The sequence below is a fragment of the Ostrea edulis genome, chromosome 1, assembly GCF_947568905.1.
Source record: "Ostrea edulis chromosome 1, xbOstEdul1.1, whole genome shotgun sequence".
NCBI lineage: Eukaryota > Metazoa > Mollusca > Bivalvia > Ostreida > Ostreidae > Ostrea > Ostrea edulis.
Genome location: NC_079164.1, coordinates 107,858,563 through 107,878,123, shown reverse-complemented (window position 1 = coordinate 107,878,123; position 19,561 = coordinate 107,858,563). Strand labels below are relative to the sequence as shown.

Here is a 19,561-nt window from a genome sequence, read left to right as displayed (position 1 = left end):
TATAGCTATGTTTTGGTAATGTAGATATTGATACTAAGTAAAATATTTGAAAACTTTTGTACTTCATTAATTTCGCTCCGTCATAACAATCAAAAACAAACATGGCGGACAAGGCAGACTTGAAAGTACGTCGTGAACTATTGGATCCGAATTTTGACGGATATAAGCTTAGTTTAGACCCTTTACCAACTTATACATGCAAATTTGAGAATGGTATTACTTTTTTATTATTCATCTGTTGTTGTCATACCTGTTCAATGCTATTTGAAGCGTACAAGACCCTGGGATTTGTTACTTTGTCACGTTTTTATTTTGATAGGTATATTATAACACCAAAAGGGAGGACACTTCATGCACTTCTGACGCCTTTTGTGCATACTGTTAACAAGCTTTTATATTGTAATCATTTGTGATTGCATATATAGTTGCCACATGTGCACACGTGTATATAGATATATAGAGAAAGAGAAAGAGCAATGTGATTGATTGATTGTATCTTCTTTAATGTCTCTCCAGAATTTTTCACTCATGGAGACGTCACCAAGACCAGTGAATGGCTTCAAAGTTAGTCTTTTGCTCGACGCTTACAGCCATTGAGCAGTGAGGGTTCTTTAGCGTGTCACACCTTCTGTAACATGTGACATTCGTATTTAAAGTAATCTCTTAGGAGATTATAAATCTTTTTTGAGCCCGATTTCACACTTTAACTCAAACTCCGTGCTCTAAATCGTACTCATACTCAAAAGTGAAGGTTATAAAACTTTTATAAAATTATTTTCACTCAAATGGAGTACATGCTCAAGATTTTTTGAGTATGCTTCGGAGCTTGCTCAGAGTTGTACTTAAAACAAAAATGGCTGAGTTTGAGTATGAGTACGGTAAAAGTTTTATAACCTCCAAGCCTGATGCCGAGTGTTTGGTGATGGAACCGTCTCTACCCGTGTTAACGATTTAGATCTGTCGCTGCCAGGATTCGAAATCCGACCTTCTGCTCTACCTCTAGACCACCACGGTGGTTGAGAGAGCATTAAAATCCAATAACACTCAGCATCCAAAGTATCTGATCTGAATGTAGATACGGTCCAAATAGATAAGGATATAAAGTTCTATAAATGACCAACGACACGAACAATATGAAATTGTCAAATTTTTGGGACAACCTGCCCCTTCTTCAGGACGATGAACTGAAAACTAAATAAATAAAACAAGGATGCAAACTAGCACTGAAATAAACAACAAACTCTGAGAATAAACACAATGTCTACATATTGAAATTATTAAGTGCAATAAATATAATAGGGGTCTAGGCCTTTCCATTTGGGGGGAAAATTGCACCATTTGCTTGAAATTGGGTTAATACCTGCATGGTTAAAGGTTAGCATGATAGTCACATGCTGACCTTCCTGTAGAAAAAAAATAAAATATACCAGTTTGTCTTTTTCTACTGTAGGTGTCAGAAACTGAAATGTTTGTAATTGTGAATTGTTTGGTTTGATTAAATACCATGTATTGAATGAAAATGAATTTATGTAACATTCTATGTTTTGTGGACTAGTGAACAAAAATAGTCACAAGTCTGTTTGGAAAAAAAATTTATTTCAAAACCTGTGGTCATCTGTGAGGTTGTGTTGAAGGATGGCTCAAATGGAAAGCTCACTAACTTTAAACTACTGATCAGGTCTCTCTGGGTTTTTCTTTAAACACGTTTAACTTTTTGAATGGTATCTCTTTTCAAGAATTATTATTACTGTAATGTATATTGTTGTACCAGGCCGAAATGAAATTATAGTTTGTTTGGAATTGCCACTTGCCTCATTAAAATTATTGACAAAATTATTTATAATTTTTTTTTTTTTGTTCCATCGGTAAAAAAAAGTTTATGATTTTGTGCGATCGACGAATATTACTCATCTTTAAAACATCAGGTTTGATGTCCACATTTAATTTAATCAAATGTGTGAACAATAGAAATTTTTAATTTCTTCTTTATAACTACCATTCCAATTCTTTTCAAATTTAATATGAAGCACATATTGGACAAGGGGGGCATAATTTATAAATTTCAGGACTCTTGCACGCCTGGGGCTTAAAGGATGGGGGAAAATTGTCAAAAATTGACCAATTTTCTAAAAATCTTCTTCTCTACAACCACACATTTGTAAGAAAACAATGTAGAGCAAGAAGGCCTCTACCAAAATTATAAGTTTCATGAACACCGAAGTAGGGGTTCTGACCCCAGGGTGGGGCCAAACTTAGTGAATAGTGTTTATGTGTAATAAAACACTTTCGTAACATCTTTAGTGCTATCAATACTAAATTGAAACTAAATGGATGTTAAGAAGGAGTAGGTAGTCCTTTACCAAATTTGTAAATTTCATGATCCTTGAGGGTAAGGGTTTGCTTTCAGGGTGGTGTCAAAATTATTACAATGATTTGAAGGACTTCTTTAAGTTTGCTGATACTGTATAAAAGCTAAATGCATATTTAGGAATAGCAGAAAAGGATGTATGAAAAATGGTGAATTTCACAACCCAGGGTTTTGAATCGAGGATGGGTCCAAATTAGTCATATTGTTTAATGTTTATACATATATTATGTAAAACCTTCCATCAGTGTATGCACTTTTAAAGACATTGAAGTTTTAAGAACACATCTTGTTTTATACTGTTGTTGAATATTAGAATTTAGCATAGATATTCAGAACAGGATTTTTTTCTAGATTATTTACCCCTTTGGAGTAGTGATGCTTTTAACTAGTACTCAGGTGACCAATAAAGCCTGTTGGCCTATTGTTTCAAAAAAAGCTTGATAACTGTGGGCCTCTTGTTTCAAAAAACGTTTGATAACTGTTTAATTCATCCAGATTATTGCTTCGAAAAAGGTGTACCCATCTATTGAGCAAAAGTAAATAAATATATATTGTGTATTAATAGATGATGAAAAATGTATTTGAACATGAATTGGCTCAGGATGCATATGCTATATGTTTCGGGAAAGAAAAGCCACCTGAATTTCGTTTTTTCCCCATTCAAATTGGATGTAATTGGATGAATTCTTATAAATATATTCCTGTATTTGAATGCCAGATTTTGGGACTCCTACTGAAATCCCCAGCTGTACCTGCTTCTTTACTAAGTCTCATCTCTCCTGTATACACACATATCATATTCCTGTCAATTTGTCCTTATTTGTCAGTCAGGACTAATGATGAAAATCTTTAGTTATCTTTTAAATTATGAATTATACCTGAAATTTGCTTATCCTAATTGTAACATTTTGGCCTATATTCACTAACTTTCAAGCTTATATTCTTCTCATTCACTGTTAAACATAGTTGGGGTGGGGAGTGAGAGGGCAGTCACCCAATATAAGCTTAGACCTGTGTAGGTCAGATGGTTTCAGTCACCTGGGTCAGATAGTGCACCTGACTGGAGAGTCGGAGGCCTTGGTAAAAATTCCAGTTTGAGCTATCATACTTTTCCCCAGCCTATTACATTTTGAAACACGGGGAATTCTGTTTGTACGTCTTCAAGATATGAAGACAATCAATGGGGTAGAATGTGATAGTTAGGCAAGTTTGATTTCTTAAGTAAGATAGTTCAGTTGTAAAGCACCCATCTAGAGTTTTGGTGGTCAAGGTTTGAATTCTGGACTGTTCCACTGTATTCTTCCCTTTCCAGTTACAGATCTTTAACACTTTTACACTTCAACTGTCATTTATTTAATCTCAGCAATATTTGTCGAGGCTGGATATTTGGACTAATCTCGCTGAGATTATCTTTTATCCAGAGATGGATGATGGAACAGCTTTAATGTATTTACTGTTGTCTTGTTTGGCAGGTATTGATTTAACTACGCTGACAGAGGATCAGTATTCATACCATCATGCTAAACTGTTTGGAGTTCATAACCACCTGCACATGGATCCATGGAACACTGACATCATTTTCTTCATTGACAAGAGCTGGGGTATAGCTCAGGCACTGTCCACAGTAAGTAAATACTGACATCATTTTCTTCATCGACAAGAGCTGGGGTATAGCTCAGGCACTGTCCACAGTAAGTAAATACTGACATCATTTTCTTCATCGACAAGAGCTGGGATATAGCTCAGGCACTGTCCACAGTAAGTAAATACTGACATCATTTTCTTCATCGACAAGAGCTGGGGTATAGCTCAGGCACTGTCCACGGTAAGTAAATACTGACATCATTTTCTTCATCGACAAGAGCTGGGGTATAGCTCAGGCACTGTCCACGGTAAGTAAATACTGACATCATTTTCTTCATCGACAAGAGCTGGGGTATAGCTCAGGCACTGTCCACGGTAAGTAAATACTGACATCATTTTCTTCATCGACAAGAGCTGGGGTATAGCTCAGGCACTGTCCACGGTAAGTAAATACTGACATCATTTTCTTCATCGACAAGAGCTGGGGTATAGCTCAGGCACTGTCCACGGTAAGTAAATACTGACATCATTTTCTTCATTGACAAGAGCTGGGGTATAGCTCAGGCACTGTCCACAGTAAGTGGGTTATCTGCAGCTATTTGCAATGTTGAGAGTGTTAATTCTATTCTAGACTTTACATGTAATTTACCTGGATTTTTTTTTTTTTTTTTTGATTTACTGAATTTTCTTCATTTATAAATTTACGGTATTATAAATTTCACCAGGACAACAGGATCAACATTTGTGGAAAAGTTGGAACCATACCTGACATGAACAGTCAGAGCTCGGTGACTGGACGATTGAATGCTTCCTTGTACTTTGTGTCTGAAGACATGGCTGTAGTTGGTGATGGTGCTGGGAAACTACTTTTGTATTATACAGGAGCTAGGAATACTGCACAGGAGTGGAAGGTTTGAAATCTCTTGTAGTTTGATTAGCATTTAATGTAGTCTGATCAATATCTAATGTAGTCTGGTCAATATCTAATGTAGTCTGGTCAATATCTAATGTAGTCTGATCAATATCTAATGTAGTCTGATCAATATCTAATGTAGTCTGATCAATATCTGGTCAATATCTAATGTAGTCTGGTCAATATCTAATGTAGTCTGATCAATATCTAATGTCAGAGGGTTGCCTGAAGCATTTTCAAATAAGGATGGGGATACAATTATTTCTTGTGCAGTTATTTTCATCATAGTGGATTTATTGCTTCATTCTGTGTACTATAAATCAAATTTGAAATAAAGCTATCCTAGTAAATCTCTATGGGACATATAATATAGTTTGAATATAACATGTACAAATATATTTCTATTGTTAATAAACTGATTTTATCATAGATACAATAAATAAACAGAGATATATTTAGAATTGCCAGTATTTTCCATATTCCCCAAATGTCATCGTGAACAAAGTAAACTTTTGATTCAGGTAAACAATTTATTTTCAGGTTGTATTTTCTAATGATCCAGTGGAGGACAAAGCTCCATTTCTGCTGGTAGATGCAGTGCTACATTCAGTCGACAACACACACAAACTCGACTGTTTGTGTGTTCATGTTGTGGAATGTGATTCAGAACAGAAAGACAAGTACAGAGCCACTCATTTGACAGTCATGGAGTGGATTACTCTGAGTTCAGGTGACTCTCTAGTTTTTCTTGTAGAGGGATCCATTTTGCTGTTGAATAAATGCTGAGTGTACCATAAATCATATTTCATGGTTTCATAAGTTTATGTTAATCAACAGTTTCCATTAACGACCAATTTTTGTTGTTTTCATGATTGCTTAAAACCACAAACTTATGTTAATGAAGGATGGGTTCTTTGTATATTTATTAGAAGAAAGGCGAAGACAACGAACAGTGATCAATCTCATAAATCCCACTAGCAATACAAAATAGATAGTTAATAGGCAAACATGGACCCCTGGACACACCAGAGGTGGAAGTGTTGTGATTTGAGATTTTGCATTGAAAAAATATGCTTTCTTTTGGCACACAAAAAAACTGGTTGTTGTGGTTCTTGGTTTTCATACCCATGAAAATTGATGTAACCTCAGAAGCCCAATGATGGTAGCATAGAGGTTAAGCTAGTGCATGCTTCACAACCGATTCTTGATCCCAATACTGTGTCAACTCAAACCTATAACGTTCTAATAGGTAGTGACTGTTATTATACCCCCCGCAACAAGTTGTGGGGGGGGGGGGGGGTATGCTGGAATCGGGTTGTCCGTCTGTAGACGCAATGGTTTCCGGGCTCTAAAGCATTATCCTTTCCACCTACCGTCACCATATCATATATATGGACTACCCATGGGATGAAGATGTTCCCTATCGATTTTGGGGTCAAAAGGTCAAAGGTCAAGCGCACTGGACATCGAAGTAGCTATATGGTTTCCGGGCTCTAAAGCGTTATCCTTTCCACCTACCGTCACCATATCATACATATGGACTACCCATGGGATGAAGATGTTCCCTATCGATTTTGGGGTCAAAAGGTCAAAGGTCAAGCACACTGGACACCGAAGTAGCAATATGGTTTCCGGGCTCTAAAGCGTTATCCTTTCCACCTACCGTCACCATATCATACATATGGACTACCCATGGGATGAAGATGTTCCCTATCGATTTTGGGGTCAAAAGGTCAAAGGTCATGCGCACTGGACATCGAAGTAGCAATATGGTTTCCATTTAAATTCTTTAACGGCTTTTTTCATCACATGGAGATGCTGTGTTCCTAGATATCTTTTGAATCATAATACTGAAGTTTTACCTATTACCAACACCCTTTGGGAGATTGGGGTAAGCGGGAGGTATTCTTAGTGAGCATTGCTCACAGTACCTCTTGTTTTACCAAGCACTTAGCATTAGAAGTGGTGCCATTGGATATGACCTTATAAATGAGGTCCCTTGTCACAGTAGGCTTTGGCATTATAAGAACCCTCACTCATACGACTGTTAAGTGCTATGCATAGGTCAAAATTTGTGGCACTTCACCTAAAGCTGGTGTGTCTCCACAAAAAAAGAGTAAAAGAAATTCTCAAATAGGACGTAAAACAACCAATGAAAATTTTGAATTCTTGTAAAAACATGCTAACTATTGTAAAATAGTTCGGCAATAGTTACAATAAGTTACTGTATGTGCATTTAAAGAGATGTATTTACTTGGCAGGGGATAAAACTTCTTGGGTATCAGAGAGGTGCAGGCGACTACATGGAAGAAGACCATATGATTATGCTGCACTAAACAAGGAAGGCTCTGCTCTAATTCTTGGGGCAGAGGCAGACTTTGTATTTGAATATGATTCCCTGAAACCTATCAGAGAGGAGGAGCCCATGGAAACAAACTCAAACGGCCAAGGTGAGAGACATTGTGGAGAATTTTGTTAAGCATATGACACTGGTTTTTGCCTCAACTGAGCCAAAGGTTCAAATGTCAGAGCTCTTCTGTTCAAGTTTTGTATGGCATCTGTCTGGCTTAAAATTTTCATAATATAGCTGGGATAATATGGGTTTTATCTGTATCTCAATACAGCTGCCTCGATATGATATGTATCACTAGTCTATATATGATTTTGTGAAATATCGCCGGGTGTTTTTTTTTTAAAGATACATCTGAGTTATTTCCCTTTGGACATAGTATGGCACAAAACGATTTGTTTACATGTGGGAGTGGGACAAATAATCATCACTGAATAAGTGAATGTACTCAGTATGTTTATCATACACACTTTCATCATCTGAATTTGACTGATACATAAACTAAGTAACTGATAATATTCAGGGAGTAATTAGATACATGGAATTTTTATTTTATCACGCTATTTCGTTGTTTGTACACATCATATCCAGGCTCTGTCTCACCATAGACATATAACAGTTATTAACTGCTAAATGTCTATAGTCCCACTTACGCATTTAAAGTTCCATTAAATGCACCTCCTACACAGAAGAGCTCTTATCTCAAAAGTGGCTTGACATTACCCTAAGTAAATTTTTCCACATAATAAACTTGACTGTGTTGACAAGTTTGATCACCAACTTTGAACATTAAATAATCATTGCAAATTCATTATGAATTTCTTTTTTGTACATACAAGTAGTAAAGCTAAAGTTTAAAACCAGATAAGTAAGATTCCAATCAATATTTTATTACTCTCTGTCTCTCTGGTCAGGATGATACCATAACAGATATTCAAAAAAGAATCAAGAACCGCAGTTATAGGCATCTGTGTAGATTAAAGTTTTATATGTAAACATTAAATTTCTTAAAAGTAAGTGATGTCATTCATGGACCTCATGTTAATTTTAAGCTGACTTAATCAAATAAGTTGTGTCCTGTCATGTACATTGTCTCGGAAATTTATGTTTGAAGTAAGGATGAGGTGAGACGTACTTTGGAGCTTCACGGGTATTTGCGTAAATTACAAACTTTTCACACCTTGGTGTGTATTACCTACAGTCATGGAACACTTGAGATTGAAAAATTATTCCTCGCTCCATTATTAATATGTGTACATGGTTTTTTTTTTCCTTGTGAAAGCATTTTAAAAATTCAAAGAAAATGTAATTTCAAGAATTTCAAAGACAAATTCTGGAAAGTATGATTTATGAAGATCAATTCCATTTTACATTGAAACTTGTGTAGATTTGATTTCAGTACCTAGATATTACTACTAAATGTAGGCCCTCAGAAAATACTATTATTGAAGATTTTTCTAACTTAGCTTATTTATTTATTGGAATACACAATATTTTCTGCATGAAAAACCAGAAGTTAGTTTTAATTTTTTTAAAGTAGCAGTGGCACATGTGGACATTAAATCTGAATAAAGTATAAAGATACTCTCTGTACATTCATTTTTTTTTTTATGGTGAATTTAAAAAAAAAAAGTGAAATCATTTAAGTTCTGGAGGCCCCAATTTTATTTGATTGCCAAAATTTTACAGTTTTGTGAAGATTTGATGTAATAGGTATGATTTCAGTTAGTAAGAATAATCTAAATGTGTCTCGGGACAGGGTTAGTAGGATATTATCACTTAAACGATTGAACATTCTATCTAGGTTTCAGTATGTTAAAACATATGAAATGTGTAGTTCATTAAGGTTTTGAATATGCAGGATCAGGGTACCACAAAAATTGAGCTGCCACAAAATGGTAAGATTTCAGAGCACTGGTATGCAGAGTAATCTTACAATACAAATGATTTTAAATGAAGATTTCTTTCTACCAAATAGGAAATACGGGACCAGAATACACTTGGTCACAGAATGCTGAGGAAGTAACAGCGCAGTTCACATTGCCAACTGGCCTGACTAAAGCAGACATATATTTCTCACTATCGTTTGACTTTATCGACTTTGGAATTAAGAATGGGAAGCACTTGTTGAAGGGACAGCTGTTTAGAGATGTGGAAGTGGAAGCCAGCACATGGACAATTCAAAATCAGAGGTAAAAAAAACACAACATTATTGAATTTCATGCCAGAATTATGTAGTGTAAAGATCATACATATTAAACTAGTGAAGGACTAATCCCATAATCAAATGATGCCATAGCAGTTTGATGTCTCATTCAAGAATTTTTCACTCCTGTGGAAACTTCACCAGGGTTAGGTAACCCACAGCAGTGATAGTTCTTATTATGTCAATGCCTAATGTGTCACAGGATCTACATTTTTTAGGTCATATCCAAAGGACCCATGACTTTCACTTTTAATGTCTTAGGTTTGACTTGTTGCTTGTTGAGAATCAAACTATAGCCTCAAGGTTGGGAATAGAGTACCCTAACTACTAGGCCACCAGAACAGTGATGTCTTACAGGGTTCGAAATTACCTCTTGTCCGGAAGTCTGAGACTAGTAAAAAACATGTCGGACTAGTAAACTCTCTAGAAAATCCAGGTATCAATCTTGAATTGGTTAAGATTTTAGCAAATTTGTCACTGGTCTCTTAGATGTTTGAACTTATGGTCGAATACCTGCATGGTTTAAGCATTTGCGTGTATACTTAGCATTTGTGTGACAATGACATGCTGACCTTCCAAATATGGAGGTTTATAAAAGTGGTTATGCAAGTCTCTCAGAGATTATTGTATGCTTCTGAAGAAAACAAAATAAATAATGGTTGTCTTTTTCTACTGTAGGAGTCAGAAACTGAATTGTAAGCAGCTGTAAATTGTTTTGTTTGATTAAATACCATAGAATAAAACTGAATTTATGTAATCATTTCGTGTGATATAGTGGACAGACTGATGAAATGCTTTGCGAACTAGCTAACATTAAAATATTAAGTCACTATAGTCCGTATGGATTACAAGTGCTTGAAAAAGTTGATTTTGAAGTCTGTCTTAGTAGTATAGCTGCTTCTAGTGACTCAGACCTTTTAATCTCTTGAAGAACTTAATTGTGATGTTTTCAATATACTTTGTATATAAGTAGTTATAGTATATCTGCAAAATGGTATTGGAAGCATTCAGGGAAAGATTTAGAATAGATTCTCCACTTTGGTATGAGTGCAGGCATCAAGGAATACCTAATTGATACATATTATATCTTATATTGCACTATTCAATCTGACAGTGTGTAAAGTATTATATTTTTTCTTGAGGCCCTGATGCACTATATTTTCTAATCAAAAACTACCATGCAAATATTTATATTTCGTTAACATCGATCAAATTGTGACATACTGGTCATTGATGTTTTCATGACCTCATAATCGTATGAAAATGAGCATTTCACAGGAAAATGCACCAATTTCAACTCGCGTAGTCCTTTTATATTTTAGCTTTCAGAAATCAGTTTGGACTGAAACACAATAGAAAACATATACCTACCTGTTTCAATAACAGCAAACTGGTTTATTTTATAAATATCAGGGTAGAGTTGACATTGTGTAAGAAAGAAGAGGAGGAGGTGTGGTCACAGGTCGTGGTGGGGGACAATCGGGGAGAAATGACCATGGACCCTGCACTGATAGCTCAGATCCACGAGAGATTAGCTGGACTTACCTCAGACCAACTGGTGAGTGTCAGTCCTGTATCTACTCGGGATAATTTGGTGGAATTCAGCTCTCTGATTATGAGAAAAATGTGAAAATGTTTTTGAGATGACCGATCAGGCAGCAGACAAAAGCTTTGGTTTAGGAAAGTTCACTGAAGTGTTTGGTACAGGTTTATTTAACGACTGAAAGAATAAATCAGATATTGGCAGATATAAATGAGAGAGATAGAGAGAGTTTAATTCTTGAATTACTAACATTACCAACCTGGGTTGGACATTAATTTTATTATGTATGTGTCTATCAGGCAAGTGGACTTCAATTGTCTGAAGTTTGATTTCTATAAACCCAGGCTTTCTCAGTTTTGATGATACATGTATATATGCAATACATTTTTGAATTTTCTTATCTTCATGATAATCTCTCTTTGTATAGTTCATAATTTGGCTTTAATAATTTAACCCAGTCAGTACCTTACAATTAAAATCAAATTACCACAACCTGAATCTACTGAATTTGTTTCAATAAATTCATGGTATATGAGTAATATATTTTAGTGTCCGTAGTTATGTAATAGTACAACAATATCAAAATGATGAATATTGGCTTGCCTGGTCTTACAACCATGTTGGCATTTTCACTTTGTCTGATTGTTGATTTTACTTGGGCTATGCAGAGTGACAATCAAAACATGGCAGCTGGTCAGTTTTCAAGAACTTTGTGTTTTAGAACCCAGACCCTGAAGAGGCAAGAGAAAAACCATACAACTCCCAACAGCTGGAAGAGTGTGATGTTTTCCCAGAGGACAGCTCAACTCTGATGAGGTTCGATGGAGATACACATAAAATTACACACAAGGTAAACCTTTTGATGGCCGGCCTGCCATGAAATGGTTGGGGCATATAGTGTTAACCTTTTCTGTTTTTCATTCTGTTATTCCATCATAGTTTTTTGGGCTTTTTTTTTATGCTGTACATTTAGATGATGAGCTAATATTAGTATATAATTCCAATGTTATTTATTACTATTGTTTTGATTGGACAAAATACATCTAAACAAGAATTTACATATCAATAAATCCAAAAACGCTATGCATACATACGCGCCTGAAAACAAATAACATATAGTACGGGGAAACTATTCAAATTTTTGAAATTGATAATACAGGGAACAAATTGGAATTATAAGAATCAAACATTCTTTTTGAAGAATTTATCAACGTGTAAACTCTGGACATTTTACTCACAAATTACTTAACGTAGTTCCACACTCGTGTGACGTCATGGGATTTTGCAAAGTCAATAATTTAATGATAGGAACATACATTTTGTTGGAATCTTTTTCAATAGTTATTGTAAAATATCTTGTTAGCCATAAAATATTTCAAACTTCTTAGTTATATTTGAATAGTCAATGATATGTTTCAAAATATTGAATCCAAGGACAATAACTCTGTTTTCATTCAATTATTTATAAAGTCCATAATGCGATAGATTTCCTTTATTTTTGACAAACATTTTACCAAGGTGATAAGGAATCATTATCTGTGTCTTTTCATGAAATTACATACAATTTTAATCCCGGGTGATTTAAATAGCTCAGCTGTATGGTGCCAGACTTCAGTTTTTGATGGGGGTATACATAATCTCATTTATCTGGAAGCTATAGATTTTAAATTATTAAGGAAAGGTATGGATTTTTTCCCATGAATAACTATAACAGATGTAACTCTACTAATATAAACAGAAAAAATGATATGTAAACCATGCTATAAGGAAAATGCGTCCACATTTGTTTGTTTTTTAACATTTTGGGGAATAACGCTAATTCAATAATTTTCCACATATTATTCTAAAACTTGATGAACATATTGAAAATGACATGTATTTTAGTTATTGACATGTTTCCCGATAAATAAATGCAATTCAAAAAATATTTTGTTGTTTTTATATTAAAATAACAACAAATAACTGTTTCCAATGAATTTCATAAAAATTTACATCGGGGTATATGACTTTAGTGGTGTATGTAATGAAAATTAATATGGAAACCCTTAACTGTTTTGCCTTTTTTCATTACTCTGAATGTTAATTTATTGATTCTAAACAAAAAAATGCTACCTAAACCCCAAAAATCCAGGACTAAGGACCTACCTTAACATAAAAGTGCTTTGCACTTTTATTCAGTTTGTGAGTAAAATGTCCAGAGTTTACACATCGATAAATTCTTCAAAAAGAATGTTTAATCCTATAATTATCTTTATATTGATGACTTACAGATCAAGTTTGAATTTCACAACAATTGACCTATTTTCACCAAAGTTATTGCCCTTTCACTTTGAAAATTTCTAATTATTCTTTTTGGACTTTTTGTCGTCTGTCGTGCATAACAATTAAACATTTATAACTTCTTTTTGATAACTACTATTCCAATTCTTTTCAAATTTGGTGTGAAGCATCTTTTGGACAGAAGCATAAATTTTAAACTTCAGGACTCCTGCACCCGTAAGCTTCTAGGGAGGGGGGGGGGGGGGGGGGGGGGGGGGGGGGGCAAGAATTGTCCAAAATTGACCAATTTTCAAAAATGTTCTTCTCTAGAACTGGACATGTGTAAGAAAAACAAAACTAAATGGATTGCAATGTAAAGCAGGAAGGCCTCTAACAAATTGTAAATTTCATGATCCCTGGAGTAGGGGTTTTGACCCCAGGGCGGAGCCAAACTTACAATGTAGTGTTTATGTGTAAAACACTTAGATAACATCTTCTTTAGTGCTTTTGATAGTAAATTGAAGCTAAATGGATTTTTAGAAAGAGCAGGTAGTCCTTTACCAATATTGTTAATTTGATGATCCCAGGGGTAGGGGTTTTTGGTATTAGGGTGGGGCCAAAATGATCAATTATAGAATTTTTTAACTTTTTCTTGATAACCACCATTCCAATTCTTTTCAAATTTTATATGAAGCATCTTTGGAACAAGGGGGGCATAAATTATAAATTTCAGGATTCTTGCACCCCTGAGGCCTTAGGGGCAGGGCAAAAATTGCCATAAATTGACCAATTTCTATGATCTTCTCTAGAATCGCACATGTTTAAGATAAACTAAATACATAATGATGTACAGTAGGAATGCCTCTACCAAAATTGTAAATTTCATGATCCCCGGGGTATGAGTTCTGACCCCAGGGTGGGGCCAAACTTAGTATATAGTGTTTATGTGTAAGTTTGCTGATACTGTACAAAATCTGAATGCATACTTAAAATAGCAGAAAGGGATGTACAAAAAATGGTGAATTTCACAACCCAGGGTTTTGGCTCTATGATGGGCCCAAATTAATTACATCTTTTTTAAATGTTTTAAAGTAAATACACCTATTATATTATGTAAATCTTCTCATCAGTGTATGCACTTTTGAAGGCATTGAAGTTTTAAGAATACTGTTGCTGAACATTAGAATTTAGCTTAGATATTCAAAACAGTAATTTTTTTCTACTTTTCATAGCCCTTGGGAGTAGTGATACTTTTTCACTAGTATTCAGGTGACCGATAAGACCTGTGGGCCTCTTGTTATTGTATATTGTTTGTTATTGTATATTAACATGTTTGTTGTGCTTGTAGATATTGAGCTGATTATTTTTTTTATGTCTCTCTGTATTGATGACTCTCAGAGGAAATTTGAGTTTTATATTGATTCACCTATTTTCACATGTGATTTTTTTTTTAACCTTTTAGACAAATACTGGAAGTCACCAGTTCCTGTTCTCGGCTCCGCTGGATAAAGATAAACCTCTCGCACTTTGTTTACGACATGATGTAGATGGCATTGTGTGGCAGCCAGAGAATGACTGCAAAGAACTGCAATCTCCATGGCACCATGTTTCAACATTTAATGCTTTTGGTTATGTACAGGCCTCGAAACAAAATCGTAGATTTACGGTGTGCGCCCCTGACTGTTCCTTTGCTGTTATTTGCGACATGTGGCGACTTGCATATGTATACAGACAACCAGTTGCTATTGAAACGGAAGTCAGAAATCGCAAAAATGGACGTCAAATAAACAGTGTTGCCAAGCAACAGGTAGTTTCATTGGAATGTTCGGACCATATTGTTGGGATTCAAACAACATCACAAAAACTTTATATTTTGACTGAATCTATATTGCATGCTGTTAAAATCAACTCCTAACATTATGCAGGTGTTGTAATGCAGTCTCTGGGCTCTGTTTGATAAGGATGGTACAGGTACGCTTTCACACCCAAATGGCCATTCTGTCATGTTGTGAAACATCTTTATAATAACAGTCACAATTAAAAATACATTCTACGTAGTGTTGTACTTGTACTTACAAATATTTCTTGTTGAACTCCAGAGAATTAAGGAGGAATAACACACCAGAGAATTTTTTATATTTATATTTTAATTTAACATATTGAAAGATAGAGCAACGACAAGGGGAATAACTGCTCATGCACAGTCACGTGCTATTGGGGACCGGTATACTACCGTAGTGTACAGTTTGATACAGTACAAAATCAAATTATTTGCAAATTGAATACCAGTATCCATGTATGTCTCACTACACGAAGAGTGTATTTTAAAGTGGATTCCATTGTTGCTGATTAATATTTCAATACAACAAGTCTGAATATTCATTTTGTATGAATGTGATCATTATACATATTTGTGCTGAGCAACTTTTGGTAACTCTGTAGAACACTATCTGGTACAGCCTGTTTTATTTGAAAACCTTTTTGTGGATAACTCTGTATTCTGTACAGGCACCCCATCATAGCACTGATAACATCTCGCAATGATCCCACCTCTGTATTGGGATAATTAAGCATTGGAATCGGTGGAGATGTCATCATAACTTGTAAATCAGGAGATTCACAGAAACCTGGCCATTGCTTCATAAATGTAGCATAGGTCCTTCTCTCCATATATGGCATTTGAACCAGGATGATCTTGTCTTTTGGTAATAAGTTCATGTGCTGAAGGACTTCATACGAAAACTTTACATTCTCCCCAGTATTCGTAGCATTAGGTTCTAACAAAATCCTGTTTCTGTTGACACCCAAAGACACTGCAACATTTTTAAAGACTTTGGCCTCAGGTTCTGTCCATTTTCCTGTTATGAATAAAGATAGATATTGTTTTAAAAAAAATTTGGTGTGAATGTCTGGAGACAATGTAGAGTAGTTCAATGTGGGCACCTTTGTTTCTGAGAGACTTATTTTTTGTAGAGAAGAAGATATACAATAATGTGATGAATTTAGGTGAATATGCAACCTTGTGACAGCTGGATGTTTCACATTCTTCATTACATCATGTTCAGGCAGCACAACATCCTCACATCCTTGTGAGGTTATGAACTGCACAATAAATGTTCTTAAGTATAATGAATAATTCCCAACATACAAACTGAAAGTCAGTCTTTTCATACAAGATACTTAATAATGTTTTCAAATTTTATTACCTTACTAGCATATTTTCATATTTTAATTCGATTACCAAATGACTGATTCACAGAATTTACCTATTGTATTTGCACCTTCTTTTCCCGAGAACAAAATCCATGGTGCCATTTCTTGAAGCCATAATTCTGCACCGTGTTGAGCAGTTCGTAAATCATGATTTCCAAGCACCATTATAACATCACTCTGAATTGCGACAAAGATTATTGAACAGTAAAATAAGCTCCATGTATAAGAAATTGACATCAGACAGGTAACATTAAAAGATCTACCGTAATTAACTTGGGTCTTTTTTTGCCCATATAACCAAGCTATTAAACAAAAGTACCACAAATGGTACAACATTCACCCGTTGGACATGTAAGCACATTGTGCACTCTGAATTGATAAAAAATCCTTTTAAAAAAACAATTTGACCTACTTTTACCCCTAAAGTAGGTCATGGTGCATCAATCCAGCTGAAATGCAAACTGAACTTATATTCCTCTGAGAGGAAGCTTGTGACTAAATTTCAGAGCAATATCTGTAACCATAGTAACAAAAACAAGGTTTTTCTTCTAAGAGATACGACTTTGACCTTGAGAAACAATAGGCATCCTCTGCTTGGCATAAGGTGTACGAGTACCAAGTTTGACGATCCTAGCCCAACGGTTCAGCCTGTGTCCTGCCTACAAGATTTTCCTACTAAGTGATACTATGACCTTAACCTTTGACCTTGAAGAACAAACGGCATCCTCCACTTGGCATGAGGAGTATGTATACCAGCCCAAATAGTCTGTATTCTGCCTACAAGGTTTTCCTACTAAGTGATACTATGACTTTTACCTCTGACCTTGAAGAACAAAAGGCGTCCTCCACTTGGCATGAGGAGTATATGTGTACCAAGTTTGACGACCTTGACCTTCGATCTTGGAAAAACAATGGGCATCTCCCTCTCATCATGGTGATCAAATGTACCAAGTTGTAAGATCCTGGAACTTACGGTTCATTTTCCATTTAGCCTACAAGGTCTGGGCAAACAGACGGACGACGCCATGCCATAATACTGACAGGCACATAGTTTGTGCATACAGTACCTTTGTGACCTTATGTCCAAGAATCAAATAATGCCATATTTTCGAAGCTAGCAATTTGTGATCATCTGGGACAACGTTTTCGTTGCTGTAATGAAGATTCTTCTTTAAAATATTTTTGAGTGCTGCAGAATAGCACGGAATGAGCCTTGACGGGTGTAAACGAAAGTTAGTCATGATCTACTTTCATTTTTCCTATCTTAAAAATCCCCAAACAATTCGTTCAATCATTAAGCTACAGTAAAGACAGTTTTAATTTATGTATGCCTCCATTTATTGAAGTTTTTGATATCAAATATTGAAAGGATGTCATATTTGAAATGTTGATGTATTATACTGATCCATGTTTCAGGAAATTGTATTGATAGGAAAGAGCAACCTTGCCCTTGAACGAATTATCTAGTTCAGAAAAGGAAACCCGCCATTTTCAATATTCGAAAATTCTGAAAATTGAAATGACAGCAGGTAGTGTATAAATTTTCGCAAGGAATTATTTCAAACCCATCATTGCAGGTTTTCTGGGTTAGCAGACATATTGTTGATATTGTTCAGGTCTGATCATACACTCTGACACAGTCAACATTCAAACGGCAACGGTTTGCCGTATACACTATCTGACAGAGCTAACTTTACGGATCTAACCATTATAAAACATGCAATTACATCTGAGCTTAATATCAAAGAATCCTTAAAGTAATAAAAATTGTAACTGATGGTAAATAAATTGAAAAGAACATATATTTGTGATTGAATATATAATTTCATTGAATGAGAGTGGATCTGAAGTAATAAACCCATTAAATCGGCAGAAAATGTCATTTCATGTTATAGGAATAAACTCTTGTTCAGCTTTATTTTTGTCCAATCAAAACAATCGTAATAAATAACATTGGAATTATGAATTATTGTCTTCCTGATAGTAATTCTTGTTCGTAATCTCTGATATGCATTGACTTCGGAGGTCGGACACCAGTTCGGACATAATATATATGTGTGTGTGTGTGTGCTGCAGAAAAAAGAAGGGTTTGACATTTACTTTTTTGGGCCACTAGTCCAGTCGGACTATTTCAAATGATTTTTATTAGACCTGACCTTACATCCATTAGCCCTGACTAACATTCCAGAAAAAAACCTGATAGTTTTTCCATATTTAAATACTTAACTCAAAGGAAAACGTTAAGTTTGTCTGTTTGAACTAAAATGTATATGATTGTATTTAATTGTCTCATAAAAAAATGTTAGTCTCATCAATGATCAGTGATTTTTCTACATTCTTTACAAGGGTCCTGTGGCTTTCGAATTGGGAAAAATTATCGACATTTCATTCAAATTGGGAGAAATCAATTTTATTGCAAATAAGTTTCAAAATCATATCAAACATTATATTATCTTTATTTTACACATCTAACTTTCTTTAACCTAAAATTTTCAACTATTCTATCCAAATCATCATTCCTATAACTCTTTGTTAAGTCTTATGTATATAATTCACGTCGAATATTTATTTTTTTTCAAATACGCTTTCCTTGCATAATTTATTATTGGGAAAAATGCAAGCTAAATTGCGGGGGAAAATGACAATTTTTAGGAAGGAAAGGGCCGAAATTCGGACCCAAAATGGGCCCTTAAAACATCACTGATAATGGTTTAATTTTAAAACACAACATTTTATGTTTCTTTATTATATTCTACCCAGCACGAAATTTTTTCAATCAGTCTATTTAGAATGAAAATTATCTCAATGGTTATTTTAAAATTTCTATTTCATAAGTCTGTTTTGTTTTTTCCCTACCTTTCTTTGTTTATCTTGGGACGTCTTTGTGTGAGAACGAAATGTCATATTTGATTAGAGAAATGGCTGTTTACGATAAGATTTGATAAAAACTTTCTAATACATTGAATTCAAATAAACTGTTTTTTAGATTAAAATCAATGAATTCAATTTTAATATATCTATTTATCTGAAACAAAACTTTACACACTTTCATGTTTTTAAGTTACAACGAGTAGATGTCATAAAGCATCACTTCCGACCGTGACTTATTTATTACAACTAAATCT

General features: G+C 34.8%; 4 protein-coding genes across 5 annotated transcripts in view; 2 read left to right on the top strand and 2 right to left on the bottom strand.

Moving 5' to 3' along the window:
- LOC125666820 (receptor-interacting serine/threonine-protein kinase 1-like) overlaps positions 1-19,561 on the bottom strand; it is a 542,042-nt gene that overhangs the window by 32,846 nt on the left and 489,635 nt on the right. The gene's annotated exons all lie outside the window — the stretch shown is intronic.
- LOC125666831 (nudC domain-containing protein 1-like) lies at positions 92-15,276 on the top strand. Of its 2 annotated transcripts, XM_048900151.2 has the most exons (9): positions 92-213; positions 3,841-3,992; positions 4,678-4,863; positions 5,406-5,595; positions 7,127-7,315; positions 9,194-9,407; positions 10,835-10,979; positions 11,686-11,814; positions 14,686-15,276. In XM_048900151.2, exons 1-9 carry the CDS (start codon positions 102-104, stop codon positions 15,136-15,138), a joined length of 1,770 nt encoding a protein of 589 aa, XP_048756108.1. In that variant the 5' UTR covers positions 92-101; the 3' UTR covers positions 15,139-15,276. The 2 variants fall into 2 exon arrangements, with proteins under 2 accessions (XP_048756108.1, XP_048756118.1); XM_048900161.2 differs by lacking the exons at positions 92-213; positions 3,841-3,992 and adding an exon at positions 4,451-4,528.
- Positions 15,350-17,719, bottom strand: LOC125666841 (uncharacterized protein SCO4629-like). The gene is made up of 3 exons (XM_048900171.2): positions 17,504-17,719; positions 16,490-16,613; positions 15,350-16,081 (listed from the first exon to the last, which is right to left on the bottom strand). Exons 1-3 carry the CDS (start codon positions 17,675-17,677, stop codon positions 15,603-15,605), a joined length of 777 nt encoding a protein of 258 aa, XP_048756128.2. The 5' UTR covers positions 17,678-17,719; the 3' UTR covers positions 15,350-15,602.
- Positions 17,904-19,561, top strand: part of LOC125666851 (kinesin-like protein KIF15) — a 42,486-nt gene continuing 40,828 nt past the window's right edge. The window contains exon 1 of the mRNA XM_056153221.1: positions 17,904-17,965. Coding sequence (XP_056009196.1) covers positions 17,956-17,965 — 10 coding nt within the window. The 5' untranslated portion in view covers positions 17,904-17,955. The remainder of the gene's footprint in view (positions 17,966-19,561) is intronic.

Excerpts from the sequence above, each read along its gene's own strand:
- LOC125666831 (XM_048900151.2), top strand. The coding sequence starts at position 102 with ATGGCGGACAAGGCAGACTTGAAAGTACGTCGTGAACTATTGGATCCG. Across the intron at positions 9,408-10,834 it reads TGGACAATTCAAAATCAGAG|GGTAGAGTTGACATTGTGTA; the intron begins GTAAAAAAAACA and ends TATAAATATCAG. Across the intron at positions 11,815-14,685 it reads CACATAAAATTACACACAAG|ACAAATACTGGAAGTCACCA; the intron begins GTAAACCTTTTG and ends TTAACCTTTTAG.
- LOC125666841 (XM_048900171.2), bottom strand. The coding sequence starts at position 17,677 with ATGACTAACTTTCGTTTACACCCGTCAAGGCTCATTCCGTGCTATTCT. Across the intron at positions 16,614-17,503 it reads TTGGACATAAGGTCACAAAG|AGTGATGTTATAATGGTGCT; the intron begins GTACTGTATGCA and ends GTCGCAATTCAG. Across the intron at positions 16,082-16,489 it reads AGAAGGTGCAAATACAATAG|GAAAATGGACAGAACCTGAG; the intron begins GTAAATTCTGTG and ends TATTCATAACAG.